General features: G+C 34.8%; 1 protein-coding gene across 1 annotated transcript; it reads left to right on the top strand.

Annotated features, from left to right (window-relative positions):
- Positions 1-402: 402 nt before the first annotated feature.
- Positions 403-21585, top strand: Rint1 (RAD50 interactor 1). The gene is made up of 14 exons (XM_085949602.1): positions 403-762; positions 3828-4069; positions 4766-4921; positions 6236-6408; positions 7685-7896; positions 8364-8595; positions 10237-10414; positions 12008-12200; positions 14939-15065; positions 15325-15449; positions 16969-17120; positions 18280-18457; positions 19104-19714; positions 21178-21585. The coding sequence occupies exons 1-13, from the start codon at positions 631-633 to the stop codon at positions 19452-19454; spliced, it is 2451 nt and encodes an 816-aa protein (XP_085805728.1). The 5' UTR covers positions 403-630; the 3' UTR covers positions 19455-19714; positions 21178-21585.
- Positions 21586-23811: the final 2226 nt, after the last annotated feature.

Here is a 23811-nt window from a genome sequence, read left to right as displayed (position 1 = left end):
CGTGGCCGCAATGCCAAAAGAATTTGTCTTTCCTCTACGAATCATTAAACCTATTTTTCATAGTGTTTGTATTTATTTACTATTAATAAGTTACAATAGTATATTGATACGTGCAGACTACTTTTTCATTAGTGCAATTCGATCATTTGAAAGTAAAGTTGTAGTAGGTAGGTACCTAGTTGATTTGTGCATATCATCCATTTTCGATGAGACGAACATTTTTTTTAAATGCTGTCAGCGCTTTGTGAAAACAGTCTATTCAATTGTGCGAATATATTATATTTCCCATTTCAAAATAGATTTTATCTGTAGCTATCGCTAATGGCATATTCACACCATTATTTAAGGTAAATATTTTTTCTTCGTCATTATACAGACTGGCAATACTGAATCAAATCTGACAGTGACAGTGACATGTCAAACGTCAAAATTCAAACTTAAATCATTTATAATTTTTTACTTCTATTACATGCTAATTGAATATTATTTACTTAGATCGATCGCGCATTAATATGCACATAGAAATTAAATAATATGAGCCATATATTTCAGTTCACCACACACAACTTCCCCGATTTCCATTAAATGTAATTGATGCGAAATATTGCTGACGTATAATAACAAACAAGAATGAACGAAGAAGCAGAGAATAATATCATTCAGGAGCTGAATGACAAATTGGGAGACGATTTTGAAGACTTAAGCCGAGTCTACAAAATCAGATCAGAGCTATTGGCCAAGAAGAACGAGCTAGAAAAATCGGTGAGAAATTTTGAGGTTATACGTATATCTAGGAATCACGATATCTATATCCATCGTTGACTAAATTGACTCCTGACCACTACACAAGTCAGTTTTTGACAGGCCATGGTGGATTCGCTGTCAAGCTCTATGAGCTTGGACTTGTTTTCGCGGCCAACATTTCCATGTGGTGGAGAACTATAGGATGCAAGCCACATCATCTGGGAATGTCCGAGAATGTGCTGAGAGGGAAGAGATGCTTAAGTCAGTCCAACCAGCATTTTAAAAAATTGCAGCGTCTTTTTGCGGACGTGAAGATCTCTTCACATAGTTTTGTTTGCCCAAATTGTTTTAGCTTTGTTTTTTTGTATCTTATTTATCATTAAATTCATTTATTTCTGTTGAGCCTTTCTCTCCCATGGCACTTTGATTATATTACGTCTTTCAGTAAACTCAGTCAATGCTCACTTGAGAGCCTGGCGATCTCTGTCTTGGGTATCTGCTCCTGAACGCGTAAACAACTGCTGATGCTTCACATCCAAACGTAGGGCCTCGTGATACGCTCGATTAAGACTGAGTGTGGTGAGGGGCGGGTTGGTTTGGAGGGGTCCATGTTTGTGTTGTTTATTAGGGAACAATAATTGTCTCCACTTTGGTAATTTTATAGTACTCCATATTGTTTTTGTGATCGAGTTCTTTTAGGATCAAAAACCAAACTAAAACCTGACACATCCTGACTAACCCAAAAATAAGTAGGTTATGTTAGGTTTTGGGCTGTTTAAAACACCTTAACCACAATGACAATATGGAGTACCATAAAATTACCTCGACTTTTACCCTTTTAATAAATATGGTATTATGGTTTAATAGATATTATAGTACCTACTACATATAGTAAAAAAAACTTGAAAAACAATCCGAAATTAATAATGTAAAAATACGGTAGGTACGTCCGCCATATTGGATTGGGCCATGATCATTTTTTTTTTTTTTTGCTTTATTAAACACAACAGGCCGTGAAGCCCAATATTAGTAGTAAAACTCCCAGGCTTGAGGAATTTATATATTAGATTATGTAAATATATTTTGACCTCACTGGAAATCGAACCTATAACTCCGTGATGGAAGGCCAGTGCCTTGCGCACTGCACCGCACCGCAAACCAAAACCTAACACAACCTACTGTAGTCCAGAAATAAGTAGGTTGTGTTAGGTTAGGTAATAGTTTACTAAAAATTTCAACTGCCACGAAAATGATTGTCATACAAACATTAGTGTTATACATATTATGAATACACGAAATAAAAATGTCACTAAGTGCCAAAAAGTTGAATTTGAGATATATAGCGGTATTAAAGAATAATTCGTTTATTTTTCATAAAAGCACTATTTTCTTAACTTCTCAATAGATTTAGCATACAAACTTAATATCATTAGAAGAAAAAAAATATAATTTATAATTAAACATTCTAAGAAAAACACGTTTGAACAACGACATTTTAGAAAAGCACTACGTCGCAACACTAATTTCTTAAAATAAGCACCAAGTGCCTCGCTCTATATCGGTAATGAGGAACTAAGTCTCAATGACACATATTGTTATTATTTTTTATATTTCTAAGAGACAGGAAACCTTTTACGTGTCTGAATAATGAAATAATACTTAACTTAACCATTAATAGTATAATTAACATGATGACATTTTGTAATGGATGTTCACAATTACTCATAAAAAGAATGATTGTATTAAAATATAACATATTATTATATTGAAACCTTTGGTGAGTGTACACTGCCTGAAGATGACGAAAGGCGAAACCCGGGTCGCAAAAAATGATTTAAATGGAATATTACAAAACTTAAATCCATTAGAATTTAAAGAATTATAATATGAATTATCTGTGAAATGGCCAATGAAACAATTTTTTTTTACAAGCAATCATCAATGTCCGTCAAGGGCAAAGGATATGCAAATTATACAAAAACTCCTTTTTTTATTATTTTTAGACACACACCTAAAGATATTATGCCGTCTCTTTCTAAATCTTGTTTTAGTTGCAAAACCCAATTTCTATATTGATACTAACAATATCATATTCTTTCATTTTCATCATATTTTTAAAGGTACTAATAATTTTCATTTTTATTTTTTACAACTCATGTTTCAATATGCGAGAATTTTTTTATACATACTTACCTATATTATGTTTTTTTATGTAAGTATACTTGTTTTATGGCACTAAATTTCATTTTTGTTTATATTTATTTTTTACTCATTTTTCAAATTTTGATTCCATGTTACATTATTGTTTTTTTTTTAATTTCGTAAGATAAAGATTTTCTAAGAAATACTGTTTTTTGACAACTCTACCAAATATTATCACAATATCACATCATCTTCAACTAGTTATTTTCGAAACTCACAATATCCTTATGGCTTATTTTCTAATAATATGTTCTCATATGCACTTTTTGTATATCATAATTTGAAAACGGTTGCCAATCTCTGATAAAATCTTGACGAAAATTAAAATATGACTTGAAAATTTAAATTAGCATTTACCTCATTATTTGGCGGTTTTCTTGCAGATATCACTTTATTAACATATGATACATATTCTTTGCCGGCGTCTTTCAGTTTTTTTCTCGCACAATTCACACTGTTTTCACCAGTTTTACTATGTTTTATAACATTAGGACGAGACGCTAAAACACCATTGTCAGCCATTTTGATACTAATCTCAGTTGAAACAGAACGGCACTTAGTGCCAATTTTAAAACTAATCACGCTCCCTCTTACACCCAGAGCCACCTTTAAATATCCATAGAAGTTCTAATAATTTTATTCGTACTTAGACATGTATTTAGGATATTGGCGATGGCACATAGAATATTTCTGCATACTGTTTTTTTTTCGATTTTCGGGCACTTAGTGCCATTTTTATTTCATGTATTCATATATTATGGATGACCTCTTTTTACAAGATTATGAAAATAGCGATCGGACCAAGTAGGGAAAATAATAGTTTATTCAACTAAACATCTTGTCTGGTGCTGAGTGCTGACAGCAGACTTATTTACTTTCAGTTGTCATTGGCAAGCAGTGAGGTGCCCTCAAAAGTATCCGCCGCCCTATCCAGGGCAGAAGCAGCCTTAGGTAAGATAAAGAGCTTTCAAGAAAAGGCGGATGACCTCGTTAAAAGTAATGAAAAATATTTCACGGATACGCTGTCTGTTAGGGAAAAACTTGGAGGGTTGGTGGATGAAGTCAGACGGCTGGAGGCTTCCAAGGATTATTTGGATTCCTTACAAACTGTTCAACAGCTCAGGTAATTCAGTCATTGTCTTATCGATATTCTGAAATTCGAACTGTGGTTTCTGTTCACCTACTGCAGTGCTAAAAGCGTCGAGGGTGATGCTAGTAGATGACGGGTGTTAGAGAGCATTAGTTTACTAAAGAATACAAATTAATACTTCAGGTTTTTCATCTTTATTAATCATTTTCAGTATTTTGAAGTGGTCAAATCTATCTTATATGAACAAACATTTAAATTATTATTTAGTAGTTTATGTCATTTTATGTGATGGTGTAGTATGTAGTACACTTGTTAAGCAAAGGTCGCATTTTTTATATTGTTTTTTATTACAATTTAGTTTCCAATGAAATATATTTGTTATGTCCATTATAAATTGGACGAAATTATACAAATACAGATTAGGCAAAGTTTTTTAAAACTAAGCTTATAAGCTACAAAGTATAATTACTTACGCCAAATCAATATTGTTAATGGTTATTTATTTTGTTTGTTTGGAATAATTTTTGATCAGCAGTTCAATTATAATTCCATTGTTTTGGAAAACCTGAAGGATGACAACGATTGGTTCTATCATGCATTACAATGGTTGGAATTTATATTTTGCTCATTCTATCCAATACTTTTTAGTTTTTTTTCACATAGTCCGGTGGTCAGTTTGTAGATATTATGTTAATCAGAAATTTACAATGTATATTTTGGCAATTACAGTCAGGATTTAAAGAAATGCACCGACTCAGAGCAAAGCATGCTGATAATGCAGCAGCTGTATGAGCTCCGAGATATCCATCGAAGCGGTCATCGTGGAGCCTTCATCGCCAAAACTAAACAATACTGGTACAACGTCTTCAAAGATAAGTTTTCCAAGTAAGGAACTAAATTGCTATTATAATCAAAAGTTGAAGTGGAAGATAACGGCATTTACTGTAGTTATCATGTGTTTCCTCATAGCGTATAGATTACTCTTTCGCACTGTTGTTGACTGAAGCATGATCGGCCATCATAACTGATTTCCGGAGGTTATGCCGCAAGGGGCTGAATGGAAGTTTTAGAATATACACAGTTTTCGTAATACAGCAGCACTCTGATTAGTCTTGGGCACCGCAGACATGTCTATAATTAATATAAATGCACACATGCGTCTGAAATTCATTTTAATGCATTTTGGATTTTTAATTTTAATATTTTTACTAAGTATATTGACACGGAACTGCAGAAACTACACGCAAAAAGCTGGAAAACGGTGGCGGGTTTAGGGTCTTAGAAGTTCGAGATATTGAATGATTTTGAGGCCAGTACCTAGTAAAAAAAACTGTGTTTTTTACATATCCAATTCGTCACCTCAATACTACAACTAGATAACTCTGATTTTTGGTCATTGTTGGGAAAATGAAATTTAAACTTTACTTGTATAACATAAATCTAGGCTATAATTATTATTTAAAATAAAAATGGAAAATTGTGCTTTGTATAATTGGGAACAATTAAATATGTAATGTTCAATTAAATGAAAAAATATAGTAGATATTTTATTGTATTTATTTAGGAGTGTACTAAAGTTAAACGGCAAATAATTTTCAGCAGTATGCGGGACGTAATTTCGGGCACGTTGCTAGTCGGAGAGTGATAATATTCTTAAATCATGTAAAGATGACTAAAAAACGTTCCGCATGTACTTGAAAAAGAAAACATGTCAATGAATATACTATTATTATTACAAATATAATAATAAACATAACATTAAAAAGATGCATGTTGAATTTTTATGACAAATTATATTTCGTTCAAAGTGATGTCACAATATAATAACATTAGTGGTTTTTTTTTGTACAATGGTTATGTAACAGGCCATATTGATATTAGTTGTAGGGATTTTATTATGCTTTGTGTAATATTTTATATGCATGTTGTGAAAAATCGCCATCTTTTTAATATTCTGGTATAATTTAATAGTTGAATGACTGGTTTGAACTGTTTCGAGGCCCCCTTTTAAATATTCTAACGAATCATCTGGGTCAAATAAAATCACCGCTGCAGGAAAACATGAATTCCGGGAATGTAAATCAGGGTTCCTTTATTTGTTTAAAGACACAGGAACGTAATATTATAACATCCGGGACACTGGAACCTTGTGTGGATCATGAACAATTATATGTGATGTCAAATTCAATGCATTTACAGAGAATTCGATGAAGTGTTAAAACAACTGCGTTGGCCTTTCACGTCAGCTACCATTTCTTTGAACTCTACAATACCTCCAGAGAGTATGGTGAAGTTCCGCCAATTGTCCCAATATTTACTCCAACTGCAAGCACCTGAAGTATCGACTGATGATAACAATTCTCAAACTACAGGTGAGTGTTAGTTTGCTGCAAATATACCTTCAACTAACATTGGTGCAAATCAACTCTGAATTCTGAGTTATTTAGGGCCAGATGCAGAGATATCACTGTTAAGTAAACCTAACTAAAATATTGTTTTTATAACCAAGTGCACAGTCGATAGTCATCGATGTTTTAGTTACACGATCCATAAAAGTTACAACATTACTTTTTGCAATGGAAAATGCACCATCTTTAATCTTCTGTCTCTTTATTAAGTATTTTGAAAAATTACACATGAAATATTGAAATAGTATAGAAATTGAGCAATATAAAGTGAATAATCATAAGTAGGTAGGTACATAATTATTATGAATATTAAATAAATTAATGATTCTTTTTATGAGTGATTTAACTGTATGTGAATAAATGCACACACTGCAGATACAGTAGGTAGCAGTCAGGCATCAGAGGTGTGAAATTTTATTATTTATTTTTATTTATTTCTGCACCATTATGGTCAATTATTAATACTAACTTTGGGTTGATAATCAGTATACGATTTATGTTATCGCAAGTCACATACTCACTTAATATTATTACCTTGAATTCTGTGTACAATGCTTTCCGACCATGTTCAATCCTAATAAGATGATAATATGAGCCTCCAGAGAGTGTAGGTTTGTATTAACAGATTTTGTTTTCACGAGAAGTCTTAAGATATGACACTATCCAATGGAAATATGTTCGCACCGTGACACAAGTAGCAGGGAACATATTGTTTTAATCCAAAATATGACATCTATAAACGTCGTGTCGTATTCCGTTCCACAGTATATCATATTACATCTCACAAAATAAGATGTCTATAGACGTTGTGTCCGCGAATGTTGTCCTTACTCTGACTCATATACAAATTGAAAAACAATATGTGTATTTGCCAGACCCAAGATTCAAGCCTGGGACCCACGATGCTATAGGCCGACGCTTAAGCCGCGTGGACATTTTGGGTGTATATACAATATACATATATAGTATACAATGCTTTGAATCCGATAAAAACAAAATTTACGGCTGTCACCTGCATTTTAAAATTTTGTTGCAAAATATGACGGCGCTTGTCAATAAATGTCGGATTACGGCTGCCTAAGATTTGGGAACATAGGTATGGTATGACTATGAATAGTTCAATTTAGCAGATTTCTAGCGTTTGGTATCAGCCTAACTCACTCATTTAACTCTGTAGACTACGAGTATTCTATTGGATTAATTCTCATCTTTGAGTGATTAACTTGTTTTATATTTTTAGAACATAATCTCTGTCTGCCCGTGCGTCTGATGCTGAAGCCTCTGAAGAAACGATTCACATATCACTTCTCTGGCACCAGAAAAACAAACCGGTTGGATCGACCCGAATGGTTTCTGACGCAGATTCTATCTTGGTTGCGAGATCATCTTCCGTTCCTCGGAAAGCACCTCCAATCTATCGTTAATGGGATGGATTTAAAAATAGATGTTCAGGTATGAAAAATCTTGATTCATTCTAATCTTCATTTTGTCATTGTCGCTTCTACAACCTAGAACAGGTCTTGGCTTTCTCTAGTAGTTGACGGCTCTTTGGTGCCAAATGTCAATTTAGGATTCCTGAGCTGACATCAGCCTGTTGATGGTTTGGATGTCCACATGTCTTTTTTGCCTTTTAAGGCTTTAGTGAAATACCGGTCTGGGTGGCTCACAGGTATCCTTGCCAGTCGAAATATGGCTTGTGATGGTCTACTTCTTGTACAATGTACAATTCATGATTGCACCCAATATGCCCCATTTCATTCCATCGACTTTTTGGCAATGACTTTTCAAATACTACCCATGCATTCTCACGCATCGTTGTTACTGTCCACTCTGAACCGAATAAATCATATAAATTGAAAAAAATTATATTCTTTTGTTGTAATTAAAATGCTCATTAAATATTTTTTACTAAATTTCAGCGTGAGTTCACTTGCGGGTTAATGCATTTGGCTGTTGAGAGGCTGCATGTTCTATTGGCGACAGTTGTCCTGGATGACAGACTGTTCTCACACGCTGTGGACGAGTGCCTGGGCTTCCATCGAGAGCTGGAATCGGCTGCTGGAGCACAACTGCCGCCCAACTGCCCCCGGGTCACCTCCGTGCTTACTGATCCACGCTACCTCGATCGATGGTTGGCGTTGGAAAAGAAATGTCAGTACTTATATTTACTTAATATTACTTACTGCACCTTAAGGTGAAGCCTTTACTTAGCCGTTTTTAAAGAGGCACCTAGCGGAAAAATACAAAGCTTGCTATTTGAGATATTTTTTTGATAATTTACAATTTAAACTGTATTACATAATATGTAATTATGTATCTGAAAACATTAAAAAGAAAAATATTTTTCATTTTAAGTCAAAGATAAACTTACAATTGTAAAAAATGTAATAAAATATGAATTTGTTGAATCGGACCGCACCCTATTATTACATAATTCGATACCACAGTTTAATAGGGGAACAACTCAAAATTTAAAGGTTTTGAGTAAAGAATGCCATTCGATGTAGAAAGGTCTTCTCTTTATAATTCAGCAAAAAAAATAATCAAAAATTTCTTCAATGTGTCATAAAATCGAATAACCCTTTCTGAGATTAATCAATAATTCCGTTATATAATCAAATTTATTGGTTAATTTCTTATTAAAATGTACAATTTCATTGTGCATTTATGAATTCCACTAAATTAAATATAAAAAAACATACACTTTGATCGATATCAAGGCTTTAAAATTAAAATGAGAATTACTGCAAAAAATTCAAACGCCATTATCTTGGAACAAGGTTTTATGAGTTGTTCCCCTATTGAACTGGGGGTTATCGATATATTTTATGTTCATATTTATTATTAAAATTTAGTTTATTAAGTTTTCTAAGCATCACCTAAGCGATTTTTGACTAATACATAGTTTTAATATTTTTTATATCTATTTTAAAAAACATCGATTTTTATAAAAAATATAAATGTGCATAACTTGAAATCCTTTTTATTTATGCCTCTTAAAATACGGCTCCGTAAAGACTTCACCTTAATATATGAAATGTTCCACTTCATAGAATATTTCATTTCATTTCATAGAATATTTATTGTATAATGTCACATAAAAAAATATCGTTGTATAGAAAACATACCCATTTTCTTATATCGTTATTATGTTGTATGGGACGATGAGGAAATTTTTATGTTTTATGCTCAAGAATCAGAGCATAGAGCAAACACAAGGTCACACCATTTCCCTCAGTCTAATGCTACATCCTGCGTTTTTTAGCATGTGAGACTTGCTGTTTGTAGATCACTCGTGGCATCTGGCCAATTTACAAGTGTCGTCTTTTGAGCTTTCAGAATGGATAACTTTCTGGAATCATCGCGGTACACCGGTATGACCACATCATAAACACACGAGTTTGTCATCTGATACATCAGTTTTTTGTGATTACAAAGTGCCACTTCATCTAGGACTAAACTATAATAAGTTGATAATCGTCCAGTTTGTAATCGCCCAGATGAAATTGCCAAATCGGCCCTAGACATTTTCGTTCGATAAATCTGATAAATATTTATATTTAGTTTTTATAATATCGTACTTTACAAATTAATATGGGTTCAAAAGACTGCAATTCTTTTTATAATGGCCATAAACCATATCAAAATAGTTATTATAAATATTTTGGATCAATGCATGTTAGCCATTTTTTTTACTAGGTACCTACTTAGATTGATTATTCACTAAAGGTGCTGTAAAAGGGTACATCACATTATAAACTAATGCCCAATTGGTTATCAATTTATGTTCAGTTGCAATCCAGAGGATCGATGAGATGCTGAGTGGCGAAGAGTGGCTCCAGCAACTTGGCAGTGGAAATGTGGGGTCAGCTGAGGATCTGGAAATCATTCCGCAAGGAGCCGATTGGCTTGTTGCTCTTTTGCAGACCTTACATGATCGATACTCACTTCTCCCTGAACCACAACACAGGTACATAAATGTTAATATGCTTACTCATTTTATTCGTATCTATCCTCAGACCAGAAGCACGCATCCTGTATAGGCATATATGTACTATCTACCTGCCATTTCCCGGGAATTGCAGTGTTCATCAAACATGGATATGGTACTCTTGTGGTGATCGATGGTTCGTGAGAACCAAGCAGTGTCAGCAGAATCCACGACGTACGACTCATTCTCAAATTAATAATATTTATGTTAATATTATTTAGTAGTTTAGTAAAGTGGGTCGATTGATCGATTTTGATTTGATATTTACGATATTTTGAAAAATTATAGGAATAGACTGAAAAATTATGTAAATATTGCATTATAAATACCAACCGAATAATGATATTAAATTGAAATTTTAACGAATACGCATTGAAATAAAAAATAAAATGTACCCTATCAAAGTCACATCATGGGGTGGGGCTACTTTGATACCTATTTTTTTATGCTTTCGTTAGTTTATATGTGGGACTTCAAACCCATCCCTATATTTCATTATTTTTTTCAATTTTTTTTTTAGGAGTTACAAGCACTAAGTTACAGTGGGGTGACTTTGATAGAGTATCAATTTAGCAACTACACCATCTTCAGTATAGGTATTAGGTGTGGGGGCGACTTTGATACCCCATATCAATGACGCCCCATACTCTAAATCAGCATGTTACACAATAGTGTACTTCACCTCAATAAATTTGAATTTAAAATATGAAAAAGAAATAGTGATATCACTATAGTATTTAAATAGTCATTGGATTACTACGATGATAATAAAAGGGTACTCACATTTTATAGCTCTTCAAATTAGACACCAAATTCACCTTGATGTTTACGGATTCCGATATACAACAAATCGGACACTTAATTACCATATTTGTAGTTTGATAGGTAGACCATAGATATATCTTTTAAAATAGACCGGTAACTTATAATTATACCGTTCCGGTGGGTACTGTGTTGCCAATTTCAAAAACATTTTCAAAGTATCAAAGTTGCCCCTCGATTTCAATGTCGCCCCATTTGACGGTACATACATTTTCACACAATCGAATTACTACATACTTAGTAAGCACTTTTTCACCTCAGCAATGCTTATTATATTAAAAATGTATTTTCTCACCGAGGCCTGAGATACTCAGTGTAAGCATTTTCCATCATGATAGGTTCAATAAAAAAGGCTATCACGATGGAACAAACACCCTATATCGTCACGTCGAAGGCTAAACTATCTCACTCCTCATTGTATCTAAATTATGTAACTGTCACTCTGCCTTGGGCTATCTTATATTGTGTAATATTGTCTGTATGTACCTGTAAACTGTACCTGTCAATCTATCAAATAAACTTACCATCTCTGCCAGCAACTACCAATCTTCATATTTCAGTTCATATTCCACACATCACTCATCATCACAAACCTCACATATTGCCAAACTCTCTTGTATGCTCAGAAAAATTTTATATGAAAAATATGTGTATGGGTAGTAGGATTAATATTAATATAATAGCAATGCGTCATTATACAGAATTTCTCTGATAATGTTGACTAAAATTAATATAACGTTCATGTTTCAGGTTGCAATTCCTGTGGTTGCAAGTTGAATTGTGCGAAGAGTTGAGAGTTCGCTTGACCCAGCTGATGGGTGAAGAGCTGAGGCGCGGCGCAGTGTCGGGAGGGCGGGGACTGGAGGCAGCGCCGCGTCTGCTTGCCATACTCAACGTCACACATCACTTGCGGCAGGCTCTCATCGACTGGGCGCAATCAGTGGTACGTTTCAATTTTATTTATTTTTTTACTACATACAATGGACGGTCGGAAACTATTTGTTGTGATTTCATTTCGAGGGAGTGGTGTGGTAATTGATTTTATTGTATTTTTTTATGGTTCGATCATCCTGGGTTATATTGAGAGGGGCTCAACAATACAACATCCCCCGCCCCAACAAATAAGCATAGCGTTACTTTTTAAATGATAAATATGTTTACTAACTCAGTTCTCTACGACTGCCATCAGATAATGGTATATAATCTCGTGTAGACATTGCTTTACACGCTTTACCTTCACCCTACCTAAACCAAACCATAATAGTTTTGTTATGTTATTGGTAATCTGACGAAATAGGGCACATTTTTTCATTCATACTTATTTGTTTTCGATGAGACATATTACACAAATGTTGTTGGTTAGTTTTTTAAAATTCATTAAATCCTGCCTAAACCAAACCATAGGGGAGAGCAGGTAGGATTCGTACACTTTTTACTCTAAGCCGTATAAAAACAAAACTGTAAGATATTTTAAAATAACTTCAATGCTGTTATATATCCAATATATTTGGCTTTAATAATAGTGAAGTATAGTTTAGATACAAATCAGCATGGCGAAGCTACGGTAACTTTTCTGAAAAATGGAAAACGTACGAAACTACCCCACACGTGGGGTAGCTTCGTACATAGTGTGGGGCACATTCGTACATAATGGGGAACCTTCGTACAGTCAAATAAAATGCTATTATTCAATCTAATATAATCATGTATTGAGATCAAAGCTAACACAGAATCAGCCTTCATGTAATAATAATTAACAGTTATTGTTTTTAAAGTGCTTATAACTACTTAGTCATAAAAACATAACACTTTTATTTATTTTTTTGTTAATAAAGGAACGAATAAACCAACATTATAAAATTAACCATTAGAGTAATAGGTCTTAATCGTATTTAATAGTTGTACTATCCAACATTATATATAGATAAGTCTTTTTCGAAGCTAAATATTATCCGGGCTGTTCTTGCTGTAAAAGCAGATTTTGATAACGGGAAAACACATACCACATCTGATATGTAAACTGTTCCTTCATCTTTGGTAGTGGGAAAGACAAATTTCCAGGTATGAGGCTTCTTCCTCAAAAATGAAACTTTGTATTCAACGGGACTATATTTTTTAAGCACCTGCCCAAGATAATTTAAACGGTCTTTGTTTTCTTGAACTCTACTATCACAAAGCGTTCTTCTTTGATGTTCTCTGACGTAACTGGAGTTTCATTGTCAGTATCCAATCCTTCAGACGTCTCTTCGATGAGAGAACAAGAATTTTCTCTTAAACTCATATTAGCCTCATCCTCACAATCAGTTTCATCCTGACTATCAGTCTTTACAGTTTTATTTTGCCTCTTTGGTTTAGTTGTCCCTGAAGTTTTCTTCTGTCTCTTTGTTTTGGTTCTTGTATCTGACAGTAAATGTAATGCTCGCTACATCTCCTTAGCCCTTTGTTTCCTCTCTTGCTCTTGCTTCTTCAACTGTTTTGCTTTTTCTATTTCTTCTAGTCTATTTTTTTCAGGGGTATCTGTATATATTCTCGATTTTCCTGGTAGTTTTCCTTTCTTCGACTTTTTTAACGCATTTCTGTCCACTCTGGGATAGGGCCGGATAATTTCTGGAGTTATTAATCCTACAGTTGATGAAGATGCAGGTGCAGTTGTAGGTGATAGCAAGGAGGGTGATACTGGAGCTGAGCTCCATGGAAGATCTTGTTGAGTAATCTCTGTTTCTGTAAGTAGAGTTTCTGGCACATTGGCATCTTGGCCCGCTGTAGAAGTTGATTGTCAACCTTACGTGGATTCTAACGGCTGCATCTTGCATCATTGCATCTTCATCAACGTCTCCTGTTCCTGTCCTCTTTTTCACATATATTCGCGGCATGGTTCTGTAACAATAATATTTTTGGTGAACAATCTTTCTACTGCCACGCAGTTAGGAATGGGGTACATTCGTACAGTACGAATCTACCCCACTCATAACTGCACGAAGGTACCCCAAACCGAGAAATCAACAAATTAATTGAAAATAAAAATAACCGCTATAGTTAGCCTAAAATGACTATTTACATATTAAACAAAGTTATCACTTCATAAACTATACTAAGTCACTTATAACATTCGTGCAAAACTTATAACAGTTAAGCGTGTTCAAAAGTGAATACAAAAAATACTTACGTAGAGCGAAAACACGTATCGGCGTGCTCCGTCGAAGCTGTTGGCCGCACTGATGCCCTGCCCCGCGGTTATACTATGCGTATGAGCGGGAGTCTTACACACAAACGTGAGCACGCCAATAAATTGGATAGTGAAGATATCGCCACTGTACGAATGCTCCCTGTGTACGAATCCTACCTGCTCTCCCCTAATAGATAAAAAATATTTTATAGATAGATGAATATTTTTTGACTCTTATTTATTATGGCTTGGTTCTTGCAGGGTTTGATTGAATTTTAAAAACTAACCAATACCATCTGTAAATTGTAGTATTAGTTCAATAAAAACAAATACATATGTCTGACGAAGTTTAATGTGCACTATTCATGACGGATCCAGCCTATCTCCACCTTTCGCCACTGTTGCGTATATACCATTAAGTGTTGTAATACAAAATATCTGTGTAGTTATAGTTCAAACTATTAACATGGATGTACATATCATTCTTTTATTGATATAAAAATTTCACTTTACAGCCGTATCTTCAACTATACTACTACAAAAGACAGTTCCAGTATTTCATTGACACTCAGCACTTGCCGATCCCTGACATTGAGACAACTCCTAAAAAATCTGCCCCCGTTCTGACTCCAACTGAAACAGGTGAACTTTTAAAATTATATTTCGTGGATATAAGCAGTTTGAATTCATTGAAGTAAACTTTGGCTTGGGGTTGTCATAAACACTGCAGTTTGCAGAAAAAGTGAAAGCTAATCGAGGGCTCTATGTCCAGCAAAAAATGGAGAAAATCTAATAAAAAGACTTATAGTACAAAGAACATTACAGAAATTTAGTAATGATTATTCTGTCAATTTACATGTCATTTAAATGTCGACGCGCTGAACTAGTGTTGGGATTACAGATGTGCGGAAAGCCACCCGGGAGTCGCGAGGGTCCATATGTTTAAACGAAGTGGAGGCGGAAGCTCATGTCTTGGCTCAACGAGAAGCTCAACATCTTCAGCAACAAAATCTGCCCACAGACATAGTACGTAAATACCTACTTCCTAAATGAAATTTAAAAAAAATATTTTATTTTTAATTTGCTCTGCAATTATTCAAAGTGAATCTTGGTCGCCTCACTAAGATGTTTATTAACGTATATTCTGTACGAGAAACAGATGTTAGGTTAGACATTTCAGTAAGTCAGTTGCTGCATACATATGAAATAAAAATACGTGCAAATTCTCCACAGCACGTCAATAAATGATAATAGCAGCCTTATAGTTGGCGGCTATATTATAAAAAATGTGAAGTCATTTTGTTTATCTCAGTTCCCTTGCTACAAACAAAAACAATATGTGGAGAATCATTGGGGCTGTTAAATAAAGTAGCTTTAACCTGGACAGGCAAGAGCTGAGTCATCTTGTATGTGTTACGCCGAATGTGCGAAATTAAGTATTACATGAAATTTTGCATAAATCATGAAAAATGCAAGCCCGTTGCCTTATTCATGAATTAGGCAAAATATCTGCCAAGTGCGTGAATTCGGCAGTAATTTTTATGCCTAGCACTGGGTAAATTAGATAGTAGCGCTACGGTGGTGTTTTTTGCAACTAAACCAAATGTGTCAAATGCTCATACATTGGTCAAAATAGATGGTCGCGCTCCGGTGGTGTTTTTTGCAACTAATCAAACTAACCAAATGTTTCAAACGTCATTGATTATGTAAAAATATACCAATCAATAACTACAATGACGTTCATATCCATTTACTATGCCCAAAAATAATCTAGAACTATAATACGATAACGGAAAAATTTTATTAAAAGGTATTTTCGCGATTTGATTCGTGCTTGGGTATCAATCGTGCAATGGTCGATTGTTTGTGATAGTTTGTTGACAGTTGTTAGCTAACCTCAAAATGGACATTCAGTTGAATTCAGAATTACAAAACCTAACCCAACCTAACTTAACCTAACCTTACCTAACCTAATAATAATAATATTATTTATGTCCAATTATAACTAATAAAACCATCCGTATTAAATTTACTTTTCCTACTGTCATGTTGACAGTTTAAGAATTCCATACCCTGGCGAATTCACGCACTCGGCAGATAATTTACCTAATTCATGAATAAGGCAACGAGCTTGACTATTACATGAATTAGTCAAAATTTTGTCCATTTCATGAAATAGTCAATTTCGCACATTCGGCGTAACATTTGTACCAATCAAATCATGTGAAGACTTATGTTCCAATTTCAGTGACTCATTGCATGTGACTACCCTAAAGGTCTTTGTTACTCATATTTACAACGAGAAAAGATGTCGTTATGTGCCATTGACACACAACATGTTTAATATGGTAAAGTAATTTAAATATAAATAAATGTTACATCAAATGACATCTATAATACAGGACTAATGAAATAGTAGATATTGAAAGGGCATGTTAATTATTATTCTTATTTTGGTATCATGTACTCGAAATAGTAATTAATAATTTTGTCTCAATCATTAGTTACAACTTTAAAAATTAAATTTTCCTTCCATTTGTTATAGTTAAGGTTCAATGAAGAATTGAACACAGAAGGTGGGGCGTTTGAAGAGTTACCAGGCCTGCTGGGAAGGTTAATTGATGGCACCTGTACATTGATATGCGATGATCTTGTCTTGGAAGTCAAAGCTGCGGCCAGAGATTACCGAAATCAAAAGTTTGTACTGTTTTATTATGTCTTATTATTACTTACTAGAGTCCGTATTCCCCCGCTTCAGCATCTTAACACTGCATTCCCTCTCGTTCCCTCCCACACAATGCTTTCCGTCCGCGAGCGACGTGACATGAACGCCAGCATAAAGAATATGGACTCTAGGACTAGGACTGTAATGTTATTGTACATCTGCTAATGGTTTCTTCTACTTGTTTACAATGAACCTTGAAAACGTAAAGAGTACTGGCAGATGTCTATCTCTCAAACCATGTAAATTAAGCCCTCGATATTATATATATTTTTCCAACTGGGACGTGATGTATCCAATAACCATCAAGAACTTGACGGCGGAGAGGTATTTATTTAAAAAAAGGACGATTACAGCGTGCATATACAATAATTATAAAAACGTAAATTTACTTTTGCACGCCGGCACACCATGCCAGCATGCTAAAAGTACAGGGTTTGACTGCACAGGTAAACGGCAAGTGACAACAATATGTTATCATCACCCTCTCTCACTCATCATAGGCTTTCTCTTTATCGAATGTCATCGCTGGCTTACATCTGTGTAACCTTTCTTGGATATGGCTCACTGGCAGACATTCAGGTAAAGGTATACATATCCGTGTATGGCGTGAATATGTAGACAAGTCTAAAAACATAAATTCTCAGGGCAGCTATTTGTACGCTTGGCATTCTGTGGTAGATCAGATTATATGTTTTTGGATGTTTTTAAATTTTAGTAAAATGTTTGTGAATTCTCAACAAACTAAAATTTTAAAACATACCTGATTTACCATAGAAAGTCAAATGTACAAATAGCTGCCCTGAAAATTTATGTTTTTAGACTTACATATTAACATATTCACGCCATAAACGGATATTACAATCTTACAGCTAATCCAATTTGGACAGAAACATCACTTTAATATTATTACATATTAAATTTAAGCTAACTTCCAGTTATAAGATCACCCGAAGATGACACCAGCCTAATCCCCAAAAATATAATGGATGTCCATTATAATACATTAGAATTATATGAATTATTTAAAATTAACTGGAAGGACCATAAACAATCGACACCTACATTTTACAATTCATAATATGCTCCATTTTGGGAATGGAGAATGTAATGTTGATGTTATAATGTCCACAGATGGCACTGCCTCCCAGAGGTGGACGACTGGCGTGGGCGTTCGCTGTCTCCGGCACTCTGCAGTCCTTTGGGTGCATTAAGTACTCGCCTTCTACGCCTGCACACCTCCCTTGTGCCACAACTCTTTGCACCGCTGTGGCGGGCCGTGGCTAGAGAGATCGACCAACTTATATTTGAGGTACCATATTTTTTCAGTCTACGCACCAAACTTATTTTAAGACAAGGCAGTATAGTCACTTCATAAGTAGTAAGATGATTTGGCACCTCTGATTGAATGCCAGAACAACTAGGCGATGGAACAACTGTTCAATGGACATCTGGGCGGTGTACAGTTGATTGAAATGTACCTATGAAGAAATATTTATCTCTGAAAAATGTTTATTTTTGAACAGTATTGTCAAGTTCGCGTTTTACTTACCAGATCTATAGATTTACCATCATAAATCGTCAGGTGTTTGAATTTAGAACTAAGTTCATTACAGTATAAAAAGTATTAAATGATTGGCACCTATGTCAAATGTTAGCATGTGGTGCCCTCATTCAGCTTACTTATACTTATACTGGTGGATCTATAGCATTTTTTAATTGGAATTTAAAGTTAAGGCTAAAGTTGCATCTGGCATTTGTTATTAAATTTAGTGTTTTCAAACATGATAGAATTTTGAAAATAAATTTCCTGCCAATATGTATTTGTGCAGACATTTAAGAAAGCTATCCAATCAACATAATATTTTAGCTTGCCCTGTATTACTTATACTAGATTTATCATTATTTGGATAACCATGTTACCATATATAAAATACTTTTTTATTTGAATGTTTCAGGAGGTTGTAGTGGAATGCTGGTGGGGCACGGGTGGCATTGAGCAATTCCACTTTGACATGCACAGAAACCTGCTGCCCATCTTCGCGCAGTACACCTCCTCTCCGGGCGCCCACTTCCCGAGGATAAAAGAGTCGTGCACACTTTTCTTCCTCCCTCTCAACTCGGCCATGATCCTGAAAGATGAGATCCTCGAAGCCAAAGAGAAGGGAATGTTCGGGCCGCTGGGGAAAGACTCCGCCCCGCCCGTCCTGGCGCAGATTTCCATCCGACATATCTCTCTGGAAGACGCTTTCAGGGTTTTGAGCCGCAGGAGCGATCTCAACTTGAAGATTGTCAATTTAATCGATTGAGAATGTATTTACGGTGAGTCCAAGCTTACAAATGAGGCTACTAGAAGCAAATCCAACAAAGTACAAATCTATCGAATGTAGTCTATTGGCAGCTTTAGATAGGTCTTTATTTTTTATATATGAATGTAGAACGAAGCTCTTATTAAAGTCGCTGTAATACTGATAATTTGTGGCTTAGTATTTCATAATTATTCAAACAAATGTCACTGTGTTTAATTTTTTAGGTTATGCAAATCAATCGATAGTGGCTAGTAATTTGAGCTTAACCCGGCCGCCGCGTCAGTTTCAATATGAAAGAAGCCCGCTCTGCGGGAAGGTTTTTCTAAATGCTGTGCTTCGCTGTATTATGATAAATACGGCAATTAAAAATAGCTGGTATCTGTTATCATGCCTAGATACATAAGGTTCGAAGTGCCACACTAAAAAATAGAATCGATTGTTGAATTTAGCTGTGTTTACTTCAATAAAACCATTGTTAGTCCCTTGTATTGAAAAATCACGGAGCCATGTTTGATGACGTAGACACGCTTGTGCGCCCATAAAAATTAATAAATCACTCACTATAATATTTTACTCATGTTAGAAACACTTAAAAATGCCATTAAAAATATTGAAAATAATAGCTTTTATGTGTGTGTCGCATATTATTACATGTTTTATGGTTCGCGTAAAGTTGAGTCCACACTGGTTGAAATATTATAATAATTTCTTTTGTTATTTTTTGAGTGAAATTTGGATTTTTACTAGATTAAACTTTTCAGTTTTATTGAGCATTGTGTTATGTTAGTAATTGTCGCTTTATGTTTTATAAAAAAAACAGTATTTATTTTGTAAAACCTGCGTAATTTTTGTGCTATAAAAACATTTTTTGCGTGAGGTTTTAAAATTTTATAAACATTAAATTGCATGCAAAGATAATATGTAATATAGTTGAAAAGTCAATATTCCATGATTTATATTTTATATTATGTTGTATTATACCCGTGTGTTTTTTTTATACTTACGTTTATTTATACGTTTTATATATTCCTTCATAGTAATTCGTAATTTATTGGTAAAACTCGCAATCGTCCTAACTAAAATATAATAATATATTATATTTTTTCATTCCGTGTGGACGCATCTTTACAAATATTTATGACTTTCAATAATGAGCTCGATTTATGACTTTCAAACAATTGGGGTGACACATGATGACATGACCATGAGTAATAAAAATAAATGACATAATCCAGAACACAAGTTCAAGTACATATTTAGAAATATTTCGACGACACATTATTTATTGTTTTCGGTTCGGTTTTTTGGTTGTCTTTTATTCCCGCAAACATGGTGTTGTAAAGATCGCGGTGAATATTCAACTTTACAAGGTAAATCACTCGGCGCACACTCAACTCGAATGAAAATATTTTGTATGCCTAGTGCGCAGGCGCTGTAAAATACCGCGTAGATTTGAACTGATGCAATCGTACCGGCGAATCTCAATAGATTGAGAGGGTTCGAAAGATCGATGATTATGAAATTAAAACAACATATTTTTGACAAAGTTATATAGGTGGAAGTAGGCGGATGGATCGGGCTATTTTTAAATAAAATTCTCAATGCCGCATGAAAAATATTTCTTGCGTTATCCACAGGTCAAGGTTTGCGTATCTGACTGCTATACGGTCGCCCATGTGTTACGTACTAGCTGTATCCTACTGGAATACGGTCGCCGGGAAAGGGTTAAAGTCGGATGAGATAACTCGCAAAATTTGTATGTGCGGCCTGTCGATCACGGCCTCATAGAATGAGATAACTCGTTGAAGGCATTGAACCATTTACAAAGTTCCAGAGTTGGTTTTAATGTCTACAAGTTAGACGCTAAGCCAGTAGTCTAAATTATTAAATAAATGTTATGTTAATATTCATTTTGTAATCGAAATTGGGTGGTAAAAGGTTTTGATAAATTACTTGTAGAAATAGTTTACCATAATTAGTTAGCAAACAAATTGCTTGGAGATTTTTTGTTGCCTTTGCTTCTAACAGCTTCACATATTATGTGTACATATTGTAACAATATGTATGTGAATGTACATTAAAATGTTTATACTAGAAATTGAAGAAGCAATAAATGAAATTGAATACTGTATAAGCTGTGTTTTTATGTGTTCAGTTTGAAATGTTAAATAGACCGACTGAAATTTTATGTATAAGTTAAAAAGAACGATTTTCGGGCTTGTTATTTTTCACCTACAAAATGTTGCCTGCTGGTAAAATGCGTGTAGTGGCTCTATATGAGCACTGACCACTGAACCACTGAATGACCACTGAACAAAAAAATTTTACCTCCTTATATCTCAAGATTTAAAAGAGCATTGCTGGATACTAAAATTGAGCTTTCTGCTGAGGTTCACCCTTCTTCTTCTTTGTTTTATCATCTGCTACCTGGAACAGTTTGGTGGAGTACCAATAACAGAGATTCTTGAGCCACGAAATACGGCGTTGTCCTTTGCTACGCTTACCATTGATCTTTATGTGGATGAAAAGTTGGGAAATATTGTACTTTTGTCCTCTCATATGTGGCTGAGGTACTGTAGTTTCCATGTTTTCATACTACGCAGAATTTCTCGGTCCTGTCCCATTCAATTAAGAGCATCAACATTTATCATTCGGTCAGTCCAAGGAGTTTTGAGTATGCGTTTTAGCTGTATAACCACATCTCGAAAGCCTCAACTCTCTGTGGCATCTCCTGGTTAAGCGTCCATACAAATAGATTAGGGTTGAGAGAACATAATAACCAACCATAATACCCAGTTTACACGTACACAGATTTACTGCTGACAATACGTATGATCGCGGCCATAACAAGAAAATGCATGTGTAAACACGTATTATCGTGAAAGTTGCAAGATTGCATGCACGTATCAAAAAAGTTCAGCAGCTTCTGAATTTTCACATGATAGTTGGAACTTGTGAGATATCTGCGCCTGTACAGTAGAACGATAATGGTAAACCTGCAGGAAAAAAACGAACTACTGCACAAAGCATTTTTGACATTTACCAATTTCACAACCAGTCATAGCACCATAAAATGACAACAACGCGGCTCACTAACTCTTGAAGAATGATATTGGTGAGACAGTCAGCAACAGTTATTATCGTGAGAGTTGAATTTATTGTTGCACTATTAATTGGTGTCGCATACTGTAGTATTATTTTATTACATGTGATGTTCTTTGGTTCGGCGGAGGATAGGAATTGCAGATGAGATACGGTAGTAGTTGTTTGTGATGATAGAGGAGGCGAGATTTTATTTACTGTTTCAATTAACTACAATGGTACAATCGATGTAATATAATAAATATAACGGTAGTTCGGTGCGATGTGTCTTTGACGGAAACTTGTAATCGAGTGAGATGTCCAATCGATTCTGACCCGCTATTTATTGACCGGCCGACACGCACTATGAAATAATATATGGCCCCCACATCCTGAAGCGGGCCCCCAGGCCGCGATATTTGGCGGGCCCCCCAACCTATCGCTAAGGTTAAGGGCAGTGTAATGTTCTATAGTATTGTTTCCCAAATGATATTCCGTGGAACTCCAGGGTTCTGCGTAAAATAAAGGGTATTCTGTGTATTTTTTAGCGATATTTCGTATTTTTAAATAAATCAACTTGAATTGTCGGCACTCAGCTTCATATTATGAAGCACTGAGCGCGACCCTCCTTTGTGATAGCCAAGTTACATCTGACCCTTCGCCATGTTGGATAAATAGTGATTTTCATTAGTCAGGAGACACTAAAACGGTGTGTTTATCTCATTTAACTAGTTGATCTGCCACGTCATGCCCCTCCTGACCCCGGGCCCCCAGGCTAGAGCCCTGTCAGCCCCCCCATGAAATAATATGTTGAAATTATTATGAAATCATATTATATATCAGTACTGACTGATTGTATGTGAAAAATGAACATTTAATAAATATTATGATTGAGATCTGGGTTACAGGAATCCGATGACAGCCACAGATGTTTACAGGCGCCGAGACTTAGGTTACCTACAGATTGAAATAAAAAGAATTGTTAATTTTGAAATATTTAATAAAGACTAAAGTTTTACACTTAAATCATATCATAATAATGTACATTATACCAAGGTATGAGTAGCAAGTCTTTGCAATACAGACACTTTTGTTTTTTTTGTTCGGGCTTGCATTATCTGCACCTTTTATACTGGGAACTTATCATATTATATGTACAAAGGACCTCAAATCGATCTATACCGAGACTGATTTTATACCATCCAACAATCCTTACGTGTAACGAACACAGCATGTGAAAATATAAACACAACGACCGAACAAACTCAGTAATACA

This window comes from Rhyacophila brunnea, unplaced genomic scaffold, assembly GCF_057557595.1.
Source record: "Rhyacophila brunnea isolate RB1 unplaced genomic scaffold, BYU_Rbru_1.0 scaffold_22, whole genome shotgun sequence".
Classification (NCBI taxonomy): domain Eukaryota; kingdom Metazoa; phylum Arthropoda; class Insecta; order Trichoptera; family Rhyacophilidae; genus Rhyacophila; species Rhyacophila brunnea.
The sequence above is the reverse complement of the archived record's forward strand: the minus strand, read 5'-3'. Positions and strand labels throughout refer to the sequence as shown.